Genomic DNA, 19,308 nt, shown 5'->3' with positions numbered 1-19,308 from the left:
CAAGCGGAATATCCATTTTTATCGTTTCGGCCGATTCGTTTTCATTTAACATAGCGATGGTACACGTTCATAATCCTCTTGGTAAGCCTTTAAAATAATCGCCGGTAGGATGCGTAGAATATGTATGTGTGTGTGTATATATGTATATATATATATATATGCATGTATGTATATATGTATGTATGTATGTATATATGTATGTATGTATGTATGTATGTATGTATGTGTGCATGTGCGTGTATGTGTGATAGAGAGAAAAAGAGGGACGAAGGGTTGAATGTTGGAATGGGTTAGAGAGAGTGGTAGTGGCTGGTATCGAAATGGTCGGCGATCGTGAATCGCCGCGAAACGGTGCTCACATTGTAATCGGGTATAACGTCGGTTTTTCTATGCATCCTCGCAGCCGGTAATCGCTTTAACCGTCGCTCGCTGCTTATAATGCGATCGCATTTGGCGATATACAGTACAGTCCGATGGTTGCATTTTATACCGATGGCGCGTACGTTTGCGTGCTTGAATGTGGATACGAAGAGAAAGACAGAGAGAGAGAAAGAGACAGAGAGAGAGAGAGAGAGAGAGAGAGAGAGAGAGAGAGAGAGAGAGAGAGAAGAGGAACGTGACATTTTATCGCTCGAATTTTGGTTAAATAACGCCTAGCTGTACCTACGCGTGTGTATGTGCAAGTGAGATAGATAGAGAGAGAGAGAGAGAGAGAGAGAGAGAGAGAGAGAGAGAGAGAGAGAGAGAGAGAGAGAGATTGAGTTTGTTTTAGTGAGAAAGAGATGAACTCTACTTTGACGTTTGCTGGAATTGCAGAATGAGCGAGAGAGAAAGAGAGAGGATTGGCGATAGTGCGGGTGAGCAAAGGGATTGAGAGGGTGAGTGTGGGAGAAAGCGAATGGTGGGGGTGGAGTAATGTCTATTATCGGATTCAATATCGCTGCTCTCGGTAAGCCAGTATACAAATACTCCTATGGCACGGTAATAACAACGTAGGTGCATGCGAATCCGATCCTCAGCCGCGAATCCTATATGCGACGGATGGCTGCGGTCACTGCAGTCGGCGTGGGCCGCGCGATGGAATTCGTATTTTGCGATTTCGATTGTCCGAGACTATCGAAAATGTATGTACATATATGCGCCGTACCGATGCTGCACGATCGCATGCTAGTAGCCCCTTTGGGAAAGGCAAGGGTGCGTTCTTTGTTCAATTTTGCCAAGAGGATTATTATGTTGGCCATAGACAATGCTTCATAACCATTTTGTCATCTAGTCGTTTAATCCTATTGGTAATACTCGATTGGTTTTATTTTTTAATTAATAAAATCAAATTTGTTTAATTAACAAATGAATCTTATCTATAAATTATATTTAAGAAATTTTTAAAGTCGATTTGAAATTAATAAATATTCCGAGTAAATTGATAACCAATATATAAATTGATTACCAAAACGAATTATCAAGGTATTTGTTCGTTTTTGTTTCTTATTACTATCATGGTATTATCTTTTGTTTTTTTTTGTTTTTCCTTTTTTTTTTTGTAGAGCCGTCGTGGAAGTTCTACTCGCTGCGGGAGTGGATGTCAACACAAGAACGTCCGCTGGTACAGCGATGCACGAGGCGGCACTTTGCGGTAAGATGGAAGTTGTCCGAGCACTTTTGGACAGAGGCGTGGATCTGGGAATCAGGGATTCTCGTCAAAACACCGTTTTAGACCTTTTGGGACAATTTCCGCCACACGTCACCCAAGATATTACGGCTGTAATAAAGAGTACGTTGGAATTGCTGCGGGTTGTCCTTCTACTTTTCTCATCTCTTTTTATTCCATATTTTTCATCTTAATTACAAGAATATTAATTGCGACCCTTTTTACGGTATTCAACATTACCATAATTATGCATATGCGAGAAAAGTGAATAACTCATGCTATTATTCATAATTTTATTACGTAAATAAATACGAATAAAAATCTGTAATAATGGTAAATCTTTATCAAGAGATTTGTAACATATATAAAAAATAAAAAGAGGTATAATTTTTTAGAATCTATTTGATTAACTTTTCGGTGAATCAATATATTAAAAGTGATCTATGAATTGTTAGAATTAATATCGCTCCTTTTTTTTTTGTTACACGTGCAATGATATAATATTATCTTTTATGTGCAGGGCACAGGTCTTCTTCCGGAGTGGAAAGCGATGCCGACAGTGAGAACTTGCCACCGATTCCGGTTCAGGGTGGTGACTCTTTGGGTAGCCCTTATGAGAATGTACGCCCTGGGGATGATCTTTCTCCGGCGGAAGGGACGTCGCCCACTCAATGGCAGTTCTATCATAAGCCTCGGGACGATGATCGCCGTGTCTCCGGAACTTCCGTTATGTCTTTGTGAGTATACTTTCTTTTTTCATCTTATTTTCTTCTTTCTCCTCCGTTCTTCCGGTTTTATTGCGTCTCTCACGATTGACTTCGTTGCGCCCTACGTGTTATCTATTTCTTTTTTTTTTCTTTTTTTTCCTTCGCTGAAATCTCGTCAGCATCGATGGATTATATTCATGCGAACGAAAGATATAGACAATTGTGCAATTTGTTTTGATTTAATAAGATAGAACATTTTTATTAATCTTCAAATTTTGGAGTAACGATTCTGTTTTTGTAATAACGCATGTATCTGATATTTTCTTTTTTTTTTTTTTTTTTTTTTTTTTTTTGTTGTTAAAGAATACCATGTTTTATTCATAGACATTTAGATATCACAGTGTATAATCTAATGTTTACAAGTATTTTTGTCGTAACTTCTTTTACGTTTTTATATTTATATACATTTATATTTATATACGAAGCAAAAAAGAATTTCTAACATTTTTAGGTATAAGTCAAGTAGATATTATTTATATTTAAAATATCATACGTTATATTTTCTAACGAATCATATTACTCATTTCATATCGGATACAATGTACACGATATAAGTTCGACTGTTTCGAGTGACACATTACATCGAATAATTACACATTGGGAAACATTGTATATGTACGTTTCTAGTTTACTACGGGTATATAATTTAGCGCTATTTCGTTCTCGTTTGCGTCCAGTTTCCGGTCACGTCGCTTCCTCATTAGAACGAGTGCTCGCATGAACTTTTACGAAGAGAACGCGTAGCAGCGCCGAGCGAAAGAGAATCTTCATCTAGATAGTTCTTGGTCAACTAATTAGTCTGACATTTTTCCAGAAAGTAAGCTTAATCCTTAAACGAGCAACGCGTGATTCTTGCTCTCTTCGAACTATCATCATTGTACTATTTATTAATACCAAAGAAAGGGAGAAACGTGGAATGTGAGTAAAAGAAGGATGAATAGCAGAAGAGAGAAAAATAAACGAGAGCAAGGAGAAAAAGAGAAAGAAAGAGATAAAAAGAAAAAGAGAGAGAAAGAGAGAGAAAGAGAGATAGAGAGAGAGAGAGAGAGAGAGAGAGAGAGAGAGACCAACTCACTCTCGCAAAACGTAGTAGGGACGTAATATTTTGCAGAAAGACTCGATATTTGTATGTATGTATAACGCGTAGGTGCGTGCAAGTACGTGCATTGCTGTGTGTTAGCTTTAATATAGGAGATGTGGGCAAACAAAAGCATAGACGTGGACCTAGCATCGTGAGAGTGAATGAGCGAGTACAGAGAGATAGAGAGAAAGAGAGAGAGAGAGGGAGGGAAGGAGGGAGAAAGAGAAAGAGAAAGAGAAAGTTACTGGACCAGCGGAGGGGTGATGATGTCTGCTTGCGTAGCTGCTACCACTGCCACTATCGTTGCCATCTCCCACACTAGCTAGCTATACCTGCTTCTGTTAGCCACAGCCGGTGTCATTGCTGGCTCCTGTTAGTTGCTGCTACTACTAGTGTTGCTAGTGCTGCTGCTACTACTTCTGCTACTGCCACTGTTGGCGTTGCCCTTGCGTTAGCCACAGAGCTGGAGGTTCTCGGGTCGAGAAGGGAAGTTTCGATGTATAGGTGGAGGAAAGAGAGAGAGAGAGAGAGAGAGAGAGAGAGAGAAAGAGAGAGAGAGAGAGAGAGAGAGAGAGAGAGAGAGAGAGAGAGAGAAAGAGAGAGAGGGGGGAGGTGGCGCGGCCGCGTGTAGCCCCAGCGCGTTAAGCACCGCTTGGCTTGGTTTAATTTTCCTGATGTAGGCAGGCGATGGTGGGTCCGACCGTCTCGTTTGCCCCAGGTCACCCCCGCCGCATTGCCCCATTGCTACTCGCTCTCTCGCTCTCTACTTCCGCTAGCTACTAAGGCCGACCGGTTGGCTGAACTCGACTCGGAGTGAGAAGGATAAAGAATGAAGGGTGCAACGCCAGCCAGGAAAGCCCTCCATCGTCCGTGTTTGACATTGGTATCCCCGACTCGGCCTGCCTCGAGATGAATCCATCACGTTAAACAATGTAAATGTTAGCCCGTCTCAGCAGCACAAAACTAATAACCATGCCTCTCAACCGTGTCCTCCGGGCATGGCCTTCTCTTCTCCTGCTATTCGACTTGTTTTTCGCAAGATATTCTCTCGTTGTTCTTTAGCATTTGTTTTCCCATATCGTTTCCTATTTGTTGAAATAGATCAGATACATTTCGAAATTATCCAGGGGGTTTAGAAATATAGACGATTTCACTTCGATGGGACGTGTTCGATATCGATGTTATCAATTCCGTAAGCTTCCCTTGAAAAAAGTAAAAGAAAATGATTAAAATTATGAAAAAAAGATTTGACGAGCCTAGTTGGCGTAACGCGTTTCAGCGAAGACGGGCGGAATAGGGGACCAGTGAATGGAGTACGGAGGACTATCCCGCAGACAGAGGATTACTCCGACCTCAGCTCAGTCTTCGACAGCGTTCTCATGTCCATGTCTGACACTCTCAACTCCATAAATACTCTTGAAAGTTCCGACCAAACACCGGAAGACAAAGCACAAAACACTATCACCTCTAGAACACCGTTACAACCACGTGACACGACAGGGTAATGACATAAACATTTAGCACGTGGATCATTCACATCTTTATAATTCGCTTATCATGAAATAGAACGAACGAACTGCGTTTTCATTTTCGAGATAATCCCTTTAAATATTAAAGTTAGAATAATTTATAAGTAGATATATAATTCAAATTGGAAAGCTCAGTTCGATCGAATTAATGGCTATAACGGTTTGAATCATAATCGGAGGATGTAGAATAATTTGACTTCCGTTCGAGATCTTATAGGAGTATGGAAACTTCGATTTTATTGGTATGTAGTTAGTATTTGTAATGGTAATAATCGTAATTGATAAAGTTCAAGGATGTAGTTTGTGGATCTGTTATCATAGGGGTTCGGATAGCGGATTGTATCAAACGCCACCTGTACCAAGAGGAACTATGGAGGGTAGCTTCGTGTCAGAGGATCTGTCCTTGACATTGCCCACGGGATATGGTGGTAACAGGGAGTCCGATCAATTGAGCGTCTCCTCGTCATCTAGCGTTGGTGGACCGAGCCCACGGGAACGACGTTGTTTGGCCAACGATTCCGGTGCCCCTGGGATTTACTTACCAATGGCACCCCTGTCCAGCTCACTTCATAGCCCTGCCTCTAATAGCAAAGTTTCGGTAAGAAATTTTTTTCTTTTTATGGGGGTGCAATGACGTCATAAGCGAATCAAAATTATTCGGAGATATCGATCTTGTATTTTAATAATAATGTCTTGAATATTTCAATTCTACCGTTTATACGATCGATTTAACAATCGTCATCATTAAATTAAGAATACGAGGAATAAAGTTATTACTTTACGATTAATATTCCAGATCGATTACGCGTTCTAACAAGAGAATGGTTCTGTAGATGTTCTATACGTAGCGAAGTAAGATATCGACAATGTTTATACCATAGAGTGTGCTTTAAATTGATGGAGGTATCATCAATTTCGTGGCTTCCACGGTAGAGAATTCTCCTCGTTGATCGATTTCTCGATAATTGGCCTGTCGATTCGATCGTTGTAACGGAGAAATCTAATACGAAGGTAGAGGAAATAGATTTTTGCATCGCTCAACACAAAATATAGAACTGATGGAAAATCCTTTGAAAATACAGTTCAGGTTAACGCGTTTTTATGACTACTTTTCAATTTGTATTCGGATATATATAATATATATATATATATACACACATATATATATATATATTTAGATGCTATATTTAGATATAAAAGAGTGTAGTTGTTGATCGATGACAAACGAACGTATAGTTATTTTTTCGTTCGCAATACATAAATTTAATATACTCTGCAGCGACAATATTGACTTACTATCGAACGAATCGATCTATTATGATTTCATATCGTATAGCATAGAGATCATTATAAAGTAGGTATCATGATCGATACCAATAGGAAGGCTGATTTCGTGGCGATTTTTGTAGCCGACACCACCGAAGAAACCACCGAGGCGTAACCTATCAGTTTCGCCGACGCACCTGCAGACTCAAATGTCACTTTCGGCGGACTGTTCGTTGGGTCCGAGTAACTACGAGTACTTGTTCTTAGCGCGTAGCGGTGCGCGTAGTCACATCGATCTTGAACAGCTGCAAAAACGTCGTGAGCAGTTACGACACGTGACGAGAAGCGTGGATCAGTACGTGGAAATGAAATCTCGTTTCGTGCCGTCCGTGGAAAGTGGCAATCGACGAGAGGCAATGCCAATAACGACAATAACAACAACAACAACAACAGCGAACACCAATGTAGAACCAATTGCAATAACATCTATTTACGAGAATCGTCCGATAAAGATGTTAAATCCACGAAGGAAACTTCGTAGACACGCTTACGAAGGCTATGAGCTTGATAACAACGGCCCTTGCGTCGATAAGTCGCCCTGTAGCGAGAACGATTCTATACATCAGGAACAAACCTTCGTCTCTAACGCCTTCCTTACTTTGAAGTCTTCCCAAGAAAGCTTGTTAGACGAAAAACGAGAGATTCCTGATGGTAGTCATACAATGATGGTTCAGGATAACAGAGAGGCAACAGATAAAAGACTCAGACGTGTGCAAATGATGTTTCCTACGAGTCCAACTCATTACGTTCAACCACCGACTCCCGATCATCCACCACCTTCTGCCATGCAAGCTGAGAAATCGATTCACGAACGTATTCGTCCGTTGAGCCAGGTGAGTCAGTTCGTATTTTTTTTTTTTTTTTTAATAAAATTCACGTATTTCTTATAATTTTAAACTTTTTTTTCAGAACAATTTTTTTATTTATAATATAATATTCGATAGTATTACGATAGACGATTTACAGAAAAAGATTTCTTGTAATTGTCGTCATAAATATTTGCTTTCTCCGGTTTGTCAATATTCAACGAGTATATCTTAGGAAGATCTTAGAAGATTCATTTCTGCACGTTTTGCTACGTGATCGTTGATGCATACAAAACGGTATGTTCGATTTCATATCTTCTCGTATCAGAGTTGCGCGAAACGTCGCGAAGTCGAGAAATTCCATCCATGTCAAAGATCGTTAAATCTCTCAGTCGATCCGAATCGTTGGATAGAAGATAAGCGGTAGTATATGGTCTCTAGTATGTATAGATATACTTATGTACGAACGTCTTACGTATAGGGCTATGTTTAATATACAAGCCCTGTTTGATCTGTGATGCGATTTCCAAGGAGCCAAATCTGGCAGTTCCCTACCCTATTTCTCTCCCTTTCGCTCTCTTAGTTTCTGCTCGTGGTATCAGCATCGCTCCTTCACAGCCGTTTGCCGCGTCATCCTGTGATCGCTCTGCTGTGAGACCGACTCTACGCGTACGCTTCCTCTCTCCTCCACCGGTACTTGGATATCCATAGCGTGCTCTCTTATCTCTCTCTCCCTCTCTCTCTCTTTCTCTCTCTAGTCAGGATAGGATGCTTTTCTCTTCATCAAACGGTAACGGCGACGACGGCTGGTATATGCACTTGCAAATCCACATCTTTCAACGGCCGTATACGCTCGGCGAAATCTAACACAGTGAATGTGTGTGTGCGCGCGCTTGTACATATATATGTGTATGTATATATATATATATATATATATATATATATATATATATATGCGTATGTGTGTTTGTGTGTATGTGTGTCTACATACATGTGTATGTATGTGTTTGTGTGTGTCTACATACGTGTATGTGTGTGTGTTTGTGTGTGTGTTTGTATGTATGTATATGTATATGTATCCTTTTCGCTAGATGGCACAGAAGGGAAAAGGAGAACGTGTTCCTTCTGAAGGGAGCAACGTGCATCGTTGGAGCACGGATACGTTTCCGTTTGCTCGGAAGGATCCGTTGATACGTCGAAATCGTGTGAATCGAGCATTCTCGGCTTTTGCTTCGTTGCATCTTCGGAGAATTCTCGACTCGACTTCCGCTGTTATTTAGAAATCCACTTCTTCAACTATACGATATTTCTACATTTGCAATCTGTCAGTTATGATTATACAATAAAACCAGTCGGATGTTGAGGTTTAGATAGGAATACGAAAATGTTTCAATGAATTTCACGATTTCAAATTTTGTATTATTTTCTCGTGATCATGTTTATTTCATTGTGGATCAACGGAACTATGTTTTAATAGTTTTAAGATCGTCTAAGATATATTTCTCATGAACGATAAAATTATTTGAAGAATTTTCCGTTGAATCTCTGTTGAAATGTGATCGTTGACGTGATTTGATCAAATGTTGTTACGATCGTTGGTAACGCTCAGTGAAATAGACGAGGATAGGAAGAGAGACGAAGATGAGAGACTCGACAGGCAAAAGACGAAGGAAAGGACGAAAATGAAGGAACCGATTACGGATGGTTGCTTTTCACTTGTCAACTTCCGGGGGTTCACTAGAGCAGCAAAATGCAAGACGCCGACACCCTTTGGATAATGAAGTCCTCGACTTTTGCGCTTCTCTGATTCTCTCTCTCTCTCTCTCTCTCTCTCTCTTTTTTTTCTTTCTCTCTCTGTCTTCCTTTCTTGAAAATGTTTCTCCATTTCTCTCCGCCATCTCTTCTACCTCGTCTTTCTGAAGCTTCTTTCTTTTTCCATTCCGTTGAAGCACAGAAAAATCTACGAATTTTTAGTGATGGTTTACGCTCTTTACCTCCAGAATGTTCATCGTAATGATGATCGTGTCTGCTATCTCTGATCTCTGAGATTTTAATTGCAAAAAGTCGAGCCACATGAAATTTCTTTTCCCGCTGCTTTCTGCATTGTATTTTTACTTGCATTCATTTATTATTTTTTTTTTTTAAATGCATAAATATCATATCTAATAAAAATCGATTCTTTAAATTTACCGAGAAAGAAAAGAGAATGCATTTTTAAATGTTTGTTTCCATAAGAATTATTTGTTATAAAAATAAATAAGGAATGATAAATAAATTTTTCCAAATAAAAGATAAAAATCTTTACATCTTTTGATAAGATTACAAAAAGAAAAAGAAACAACGCCCATCGTACATAATCCTCCAGAGATCACAATTATGTGTGACAAGAAGATAACTTCGCTGAGAAAAAAAAGAAAAGAGAAAAATGTTTTACGTTCGTTTTTCGGCAGGTTTATAAAAGAAGATCTCGCGACATGGAAACGGAAACTGATGAGGATTTGCTACAATTTCCTGCAAGCGGTTCTCTCGATGCATCCAGCGGTTCTTTATCGAGCGTTTCTCTTTCGGACAAGAGCATGTCTACCGACAACGTTGAGGAATACTTCGGAGACGTGCCCTTCGCAGGTAAACAGCAACGCACGCTTGGCTGCACCGCATGACGCTTCTTTCTGACCACGTGTACATGCATAATCGTTGTGTTGCGTCTCTGTTGTTTACGGTTTGCCTGAACACGGATAGAGATACACTTGTTGCCGGACCTTTTTCTCCTTTCTCACGATAAAGATTTTCCAATTCCCTTCCTCCACTTTTTATTCCATTTTTTTCTTATAGAATTTGCATTTTAATGTTTAAAAATCGATGATATTTGAAAAAAGAATATTTTTTACACACACATAATAATTTCTAATTAAATGTTCATGGATGTGTGTGTGTGTGTGTGTATGTGTGTGTGCGCGCGCGCGTGTGTGTGTGTATATATATATAAATTCCTTTCTGTTATCTATCCAATCTTATCGATACACCAAAAAATGTATTAATGTCGATAAATTTCACCACAAAGAAAAAGAAATCTGTAGAAACTTCAATCTCCCTTTCCGCTCGTTTCGCTCCTGATATTAATCGGATGCACTTTAACCTGAAGAAACCTTTGTTGGAAAAAAAGGGAAGGTAATCTATCCTGGGGGCAAGTAGTACCTCCGTTATCGGACAGCTCGAGGAAGAACTCGTTCGTTCCATCGGAACTTGGATCGGGTATTGAAAAGCCCTTTTTGGTTTTATAAGAAAAAAAAGGAAGCGACCATGAGGTTCATTCGACGGTTAAGGGTGTGGATGGGGTTTGAAACGTGGTTATACGTATATAGGTATATACGTATATGTATACGTATATATATACGTATACGTATATGTGTATATATATATATATATATATATATATATATATATATATGGCAGAAAGAACGTCGATCGCGAGTATAATAAAATCGAAACGATTTCGAATTTATATCTTGGCCGAACTAACAATAAAACTTTAAAACGTGACACGAAAAGAGCACGATCGTGTTAGTAGAAAAAGAGGTTAACGATTCAGAAAGCTTGTTATTTTTGTGACATGTGATCGAAAATAGTAACTAGCCAATTATTGATTGTTATTCGTAAATTAACTTGACGTATGTAATAGAAATTTCTCTTCGATTAAAACGTCGAGAAGTTAACGTCCATCGTAATTGTCGTGCTTGGTAAATTGAACATTCCCAGTATGACCCTTCCATGCTCGTTGACCGATTTAGTTAACGTAAGTGTCACAAATGATACAGTTAAGGGGTATCAGATGTACAGTGAATAAGCTAATTCGTTAGATTTTCAGGAAATAATCAAAATAATCTATCATGTATTAGGTTTTGTGTATATAGGTATTGTATATAATAATACATATATAACGTGTTTATAATTATATATGGAGACTTTACGAAATCTATATTGCAATCGCAATATATTCAAATAATATTTCCTAATTCATCGTATATTTACTACAATGATAAACATATTGTTTGTTTTATAAATAATTTTAATGATATTATATTATACAAGATAGAAACTTGGCATAAAAGAAAGAATCGAGATTATCATTTGTCAGTAGTGTTACTAGAGATTTTATATTATCGTTATTGTTCTAGTATATTTTTTTAATAGATATATTTTTCTTTCTTACTGAATACACAATTATGTAAGTACATATACTTATCTATTTCTTTGATATTACATTTATAACGCAGTATTTAATGACAGTATAGATATTAACAAAGAGTAGCTTCGCGTCCGTATACTGGTAGTATTAAGAGATATTATTGTAGATAAAAGTAGACAAGAATTTAATAAATAGTAGAGTCCAAATTAGTATCTATAATAAGTTATACTATTAAGTATGTGTATACGAATATAGTGGAGCCAAGTAGTGCAGGTATATACCTATATATATATATTTTACACATATATATATATATATATATATATATATATATATATATATATATATGTAAAAATGTTATTCATTGATGTAGTAAGTATAATGAAGTATTCGATATATTATAATGTCGTTGATAGATTCGATTTTGATCCTGTAAATAACGTGTGAAGTGAATGTTATAACAATAAGAATTTTAACAAATTCGTCAACAATTTTAGAGCATGCATACTTTCTTGTTTTTTTTAATTTTTCTTTTTGTTTCTTTTTTATTTTTTTTATTTTTTTTTTTTTTTTACTAACGTATATAAATGTCCTGTGACTTTAATCAATTTCAATTTATGATATAAATTAAAATACAGCACAGTTAAGTTCAATAATAGACAATTTTGAAATTCTTTTGCACTATTCCCAATAAACCGAGACTGTTTTCTATGTGATAAAGTTCTATAGTCAAAAACGAATCTATCTTATACGTGGAAAAATTATACTAAAGGATTATAGAATAAGAAAAGTAGTTAAACGTCTTCCTCGTATTTGAATTTGTTGTGATTTATTTCAGAATTTATTCTCTGATATAAGATAATTCACACAAATATTGATATTAATGTAATCGTTCGAGATATGCGAGCAGACATATATATAAATATATATATATATATATATATATATATATATATATATATATAAAAGGCTATTTAGATAGTAGGAGAAATATATGTATATATATATATTTACTTTTTAAAGTTAAGCAATTTATCGTTTATAATATAACATTGGTTTGGTAATAAACGTTGCGCTGCTATAATGTATGCGATGTCTACATTTATTTTGTCGCTTCGTTTGTCCTTTAAAGCTTTTGTGAGATATTAAGTAATATCTCTTCGTATTTGTCAAGCATATAAAAAATATTTTATTTTATTTTTTTTTTATATATATATAATATTTCAGTAAACGCTATCGATGTAATAATGAACGATTTAGAGAGTTATTGTATGGCACGATAGTTTTCAAAATTGTGCTACATCCGCCAAATATTGTTGTAATAAAAATTGTACAAATTGTATATATGTATGTAATTATCATTTGCTGATCATTACAAGCAGAGTGCATCATATTCATTTACACAGATGCTTTCCTTGCATCGTATTTCTTTTACACGATGAGTCAATTTCATGCTTGCAAATATTTGACATACACGAACACATATAAAAAGTCTCGTCCAATTATCTATAATTTGCATTTTTCATAACGAAAACGTTCTTATATAACAATGCATGCAATTGCGAGGAATGAGATTAAGAGATGTTACATATGGACGCTCTTTCGTTAGATAAGAAGTAAATTTGTTAAAGAATTTCGTCCGAAATTCGACCTTTCTCTTTGAAGTTTTGTTTACAGGTCACATGAATACAGTATATACTTTATTCAACATATTTGTTTACGATATAATCTGGATATTCATTTTTCTTTAAATTTTTTTTATAAATTGCATATAATTCTTATATGCTAATGCATGTTTTCGCTATATATCGTTTCTTTTCTTTCAAACGTACTTTCAAAATTTTAAATTTTAACTTTATCCTATCAGTAAAGCTCAGGTAATGTCTATTTAATTGTATTTAATCAGCTATGCCATTACAAAGCTGACGAGCAAATGGTTTCTCTAAATATTTGTAAATGCACAAGTCCTCACGAGTGAGAAACATATTTGAACGGTTAAAATTGTCATTATTTATCGATTTTACGGCTATATTTATATTAAGGATAATGTGTCTTAAGTATAAACGATCAGGCGTTGCAATAAAAAAATAATTTATACATCATCGCTGATATAATGTAAAAAATCATCACGGTAGGTGAGTTTCGGTCGATTCAACTAGGGCAAGGTGAGATTGGATTAATAACATCGACTATACACGTTTTTCTTTCCCTTTCTTATTTTCAAATAATAATTACAACTTATCTATAGATCGTTCATAATCTTTCACGATTACTATTAATTCCTTAAATTGAATAATTCACAATTGATGCACAATTTTTGATTTGATAAAAAATAATCAATTAGTATTTTTCTTTTCAGATTGTTCATCAAATAAAATAATTTTGTTCATAAATTCCACGAGAAACGTCTCTCGTAACGCGACTTTTCGCACGCGTATTATAAGTGTCACCGATATTGTTGTTTTGCATACGTTTGGTAACATTATCGTCGTTACATTTAGACTAACGACAACACAGAATGTATCGTTTTACCTGAACGACTTCTTCTCCTCGCATATGCTCTTTGTATGTATTTTTTTTTTTCTTCTACGCGTACAGATAAACGTAGAATATATACACAAGAAACGTACACACGTATTAACGTACGTTTATGTCCATACACACAGGCATACATACGTTTACGTACGTATACGTAGTAGAGGCGTGGATGGCTGACGATAGATATTCTTATCTGACAGCGGACAGACACGATGATTTTCTGTCTCAGGAGAGTCAGTAGGTACGCGACGCTTCGACCGGCTAAGCGTTGTTTTCGTTCGCTCTCGAAGCGTGAATCGATTAATTAGGTATTTGTTCTTTCTCTGATAAAAGAAACGTCGAACAAATGAGTATTGTTTTCGCGTGGTGAAATAAGAAAATTAAATGGGTAATCGTATGTTCAAAGAATCGTTCAAATTATTTGTTTTCATTGTAAAAAGTGGGCTCACCTTAAAAAGTATACATTCTTCTCACGTAACTCGAAGCTAAAAGGAGTCGTGAGGAGAACCTCATAGAAATAACACAGAACATAGAGAAAGAAAGAGAGAGAGAAAGACTCGTCCGTTCGTTGGAATTTTAATCGCTTTCACATTTTGCAATGCGATAGTTCATTGCCGGACATTTTGCCATCACAAGGACGGCGTGTCCGTGTACGTATTGACGCGTGAATTTCCGCTTCTTAATGAGTTATCACTCATCGTACGATAATTTTAATATTTATTTCTCATTTTATCTTTCTTTTCTTACAAATTACACACGTCATTAGAAAGATTTACATACGCATAACTTTCGAGATAATTGTATTTACTTGTTTTTTCTTTTCTTCTTTTTTTTTTTTTTTTTTTTTTTTTTTTTTTTTTTTTTGTAGCCAAATCATACGTTCTCCTTTCATTTATCATTAAATATTCTCATCGTATCATTTGTCGTAGGTTATGGATCGTTGCTTCTTCTGGATCAAATGTTCTTCAATCGAAACATATAAATGATATACTCCTTATCAATTTATAAAAATAATGGACTCCTATTAGAATCCGAAATTATCTTATGAATATCCGTACTTTATTGATTAATTAAATAAAAAAAAAAGAAAAAGAAAAAAAAATAGATTTTATTAAGTTGACTGAAAAAAATTTTCATCATTCGTACGAACTTGTCGTATTAAACGATGAACGGTAAAACGAAAGCTGATTTGAAAAATCTAATGCGAACGACTCTCTCTTGATTCGTTGGCGAACGGTTCACGATGACTTTTGCGAAGAAACGTACGTCGGTTTTGGCATTGTACCAACGCCATGAGAATGTTAATGGATTTGGTGACAATAAGACAAACTACGTTATGACATCCGGCAACGGGTAACATCGGACAACCGGCTTAATAATCGCGTGCGCATTTTCAACGCAACGGCGCGAAGCCGGTGTGTAATGCGATACAACGGTGCTGTGTTCTGTTATGTTTTTTCTTTTCTTTTCTTTTCTTTTTTTTTTTTTTTTTTTTTTTTTTACAACCACACAACGCGAATGTTCTCAGTTAAAGTACAACCGTTTAGCTTCAATAGGGAAACTCCTCTTGTCGCGATCTCTCTTCCTCTTTTTCTCTTTTCTCTCTCTCACTCTCTCTCTCTCTCTCTCTCTCTCTCTCTCTCTCTCTCTATCTTTCTATCTCTCTTGGCCACTTTAATTCTTTAAGCACTTCGCCCGGATACACTTACACACGGAGCTTTAAGTACTATGACTCTGAATGAATTGATTATTTCTTTTATTTTCTTCGTCAACCCTATCTCTATTGTTCTTTATTTTCAATATTTGAACTTCAAAGTATTTCCTTTTGTTCAATGACAATTTTCTCGTTAGCTTTGAATAAAGTATCGAACTCGTATTGTTATAAAAAAATTAAGCACCGAATGATATAGTGTAAACAATGGAATACATTTATCTACGTATGTGAAATATAGTCGTTCGAGATTTTATTTGTTTCTTTTTCTTTTTTTTTTGCGATCTCAGCTTGAATTATCTACTCTTCTCTTTTTCTTTTCCTTTTTCCTTTTCTTTTTTTTTTTTTTTTTTTTTTTAATAAATTCGTATATGTATTATTACTTTCGATTATCTCGAGTTCTCATATAACGTACTCCAAAGATTCATTGTTAGCTCAGCGAACTGTGGTAAGTCGAAAATGCTGCCTTTCTTCAAACTTTCTTATCTGGTAAGGTAAAGCTTCTATCGCGACCAGTTCCTAGTAACACGCATGGGTGGTATACCTTATCTAATGTACAGAAAAAAAATACGGGTGCTTTGACCCGGATTATAGGGGAGAATTAGAATACAATTGTAAAAATTTCGAAAAATTATCATAAAGAGATCGATAAGTTCAAAGTTATACAATTTTGAATTGTATGTATGACGTACGTACGTGTGTATGTGCGTATGTGTTTACTTTTTATCGTAAAGCAAATATGAAAATATAATATGCCTTCATGGATTTTAAGAATTTTAAATTATCATTCACACAAAAGAATGCCCTGGCATTCGCACGACTTGTTACAATGACTCATCAATGATATAATTATTAATTCAACTTCGTTAGTCGTCTAGTACTATATCACATAATGGCGTAATAGGTCTTTCCAGATCCATGCACTGAACGACTGTTCTTATTTACTCGATCACGATAGAAAAATCATATTCTTAGTATATATCGAAGAAACAATACACAATATTTACAATAGATGATACACGTTTTTAATAAGAGAAGCGAAAACGTAAAAATATTCTGGGGATTTGATAAAGAAAAAATCAAAATTACGTAGAATCAGTATGAAACGTAACATTAATTTCAATGATATCTCTCGATCGTTCAGGGTATAATTAATATTTTCAAGTTGGTAATAGAACATCGGTATATAGAACACTCGTCACGAGTGGCGATTTTGCGTTGCGAGAATTAAAAAAAAATGTAACGATAATGTCGTATGCTCGGGAACATATATTATGACATCACGCAGGAATGTTTGGATCGTGGGATGTGACTCACACGCGATGGAGAAGACCTCGTCTTTTGATGTTGTATACGTATGTATGTACATTTATCTATGTACACACACACACACACACACACACACAAATATACGTCCATTATTATTGTTTCGAACAACGTCCACTTGTCACGAAAAGAGAATCGCTTAATTCGAGTATGAATTTAATTAAATGTCTAAATAGATCACGCTTTATCATAGTACAATAACATATGTATAATATGATTTGAAACGTTTTCCAAAGCTTATCCATGACCAATGAATAAGCTTTTTATGATCGTTTATTGACAATCGATTTATCATTTGCACTGTATTCTAATCTTCGATGTGTCGTTTCAAGAACGAAGAATCTATAGGAAAGAAATTCTTTAAGAAGATCGTTTTAATAGAGTCATTAATTATGTTCTTAGTTTTGCCGAGATATCGGACGTAATCTTATATCGTAATCCAACGTTAAGGATCTTAGTTAAAACTTGTCTGAAATTTTTATCTGGTCGCATTAGATTGTACCTCGTTTTTTATTGAATAATGTTAAATTTTTATATCGATATTTAATTTACATCTACTTTATTGATAATTTAATTTTGATCTGTATGTTATTTATCTTTTATTTAATTTTCAATTTTTTGCCCTTTTAATTTCTTAATTTATTGATATCTATCGTAATATATCGAGTATTACTTTAAAGTGTACAAAATGATTCTTCAAATGTATTATATTTTCAAATTCTAATATCTTTCTTGATGAAGATAGAAATAAATATAACACGTTATTTCTACACGAATATCATACAAAGCAGGAGGTTGATTTGCTTGATCAAAAATGCTTCTTCCTGTGTTCATTAACATCACAATGACCGTGTCTGGTCAGCTGGAAGCGACATTTACCATCTGTAAGCATACTCTTCATACGGCGGTGGTATTCATTGCGCTGCCTGTGTCATTCAATTCTTCTCGTCAGGGTCGTGTCAAGGTTTTTCGAGAACCCTGAGCTCTCGAATATTCTGTGCTAATCTAAATTGTCGACCTTGCGACAAAACAGTCTCATTTTAAGCTCATGCATACATATAACATTAGAATTCTTTGTTATTTCGTGCAGTATTTCAAAATTAAAAGAATTCGCATAATTTAATGAATAATACAAGATATTTTTAGTTTAAATGCATTCATTTTAATATTTACATATACCTAATCTTATTTTATGAAATTCTAATTATCGACAAAAATTATATAGAAATTTTAATTGTGCAATTTGTGATAGAAAGAATACAAAAGAAAATGTTTCATACAATCGTATATGTTGCATCGATGAATAGTAAAGAAAGAATGGTGAATACATTGGTAAATCTAAAAGAATACGTGCGAGGAAACATTTAAGGTAGCATGCATGGCGTGTTACCTAAGTTGTAAGAGACATCGATGGCCGAGCAGGAAAGGTAGATAAGTCTTTTAAGAGATCTTTTTCTCAACGTCGCTCGGTTAAAGCTTTCTTCGAACAAACTTACATTCGTGATACAATAAAAGAATCTTGAAAGAGATTTAATCATATTGTCTGACCACACAGATAGATAACAAAAAAAATACCCTTTTTTTAATCTTTTTCTATCAAATTATTATCGTCATATTTTGGGAAAAAATCGTATCTCCAATATTCTTGTAAATGTCATAAACTTTTATTTATTATGATATACAATAGAATATAATCAAATAAAATGACATTAGATTTGTAAAAGAAGTACATTTGATTTTAATCGGACCTCAATTCTATAATTGTTATTATGAAAATGATCATCATTAAGATGATACATTTGTCGACAAGAAATCTTTCGAAAAATCTTCGAACGAATGTTTACTCGTAGAAAACGCTTGCTTGGAGATATGAAAAAGTCATCGTACTTTGCAAGAGAAATTCCCGTTCTTATTTCGAAAACACGCGATGCGTGCACGCTGCATAAATTTGGAATGCAAGTTGTCTCGCAGGTTGTGCCAGCACGATCCCACGTAGAGACGGTTGGGTGGAGGTGGAAGGAAGGAAGGAAGAGGGAGAGAGGGAGAGTCCCTCTCCGGTTAAACGATCGGTCAGGGCCCCGGGTTTGGACTCGACACAACGCAGTGCGATTCGGTCCGGGGTCCCGTCGAGTGCTAGTCCCATATCTGGGGTCATCTTTCCATACTACTCGCACGTTCTTGCTCTGGCCACTAGCTCTCCCTCTCTCGCTTTCTCTCTCTCTTCCTCTTTTTCTTTCCTCTTTCTTCTCTTCCTCCGTGACGGTCAGACCACTCACAGACAAATACAAATACATAGAAACGGAGAAGGCGGATTCTCTCTCTCTCTCTCTCTCTCTCTCTCTCTTTCTCTTTCTCTCATTCTCTCTTTCACTCTTTCTCTCTTTCTCTCA

The 19,308-nt window shown here is 35.8% G+C and overlaps 1 protein-coding gene across 12 annotated transcripts in view; it reads left to right on the top strand.

Annotated features, from left to right (window-relative positions):
• The window catches only part of LOC124951677 (ankyrin repeat and SAM domain-containing protein 1A-like), a 121,638-nt gene that overhangs the window by 26,508 nt on the left and 75,822 nt on the right, over window positions 1–19,308 (top strand). For 10 of the 12 annotated variants that reach the window (XR_007101668.1, XR_007101669.1, XM_047500443.1 and 7 more), the window contains exons 6-11: window positions 1,545–1,771; window positions 2,169–2,385; window positions 4,776–4,997; window positions 5,347–5,623; window positions 6,435–7,184; window positions 9,608–9,782. Coding sequence is in view for 10 of the 12 variants with exons in the window: in XM_047500443.1 (XP_047356399.1) it covers window positions 1,545–1,771; window positions 2,169–2,385; window positions 4,776–4,997; window positions 5,347–5,623; window positions 6,435–7,184; window positions 9,608–9,782 (1,868 nt within the window). In the remaining 2 variants the exon portion in view is untranslated. The remainder of the gene's footprint in view (window positions 1–1,544; window positions 1,772–2,168; window positions 2,386–4,775; window positions 4,998–5,346; window positions 5,624–6,434; window positions 7,185–9,607; window positions 9,783–19,308) is intronic. The other 2 variants (XM_047500439.1, XM_047500441.1) reach the window with 1 other exon arrangement.

Source organism: Vespa velutina, chromosome 9 (assembly GCF_912470025.1).
Source record: "Vespa velutina chromosome 9, iVesVel2.1, whole genome shotgun sequence".
In the NCBI taxonomy this organism is placed as follows: Eukaryota; Metazoa; Arthropoda; class Insecta; order Hymenoptera; family Vespidae; genus Vespa; species Vespa velutina.
The sequence above is the reverse complement of the archived record's forward strand: the minus strand, read 5'-3'. Positions and strand labels throughout refer to the sequence as shown.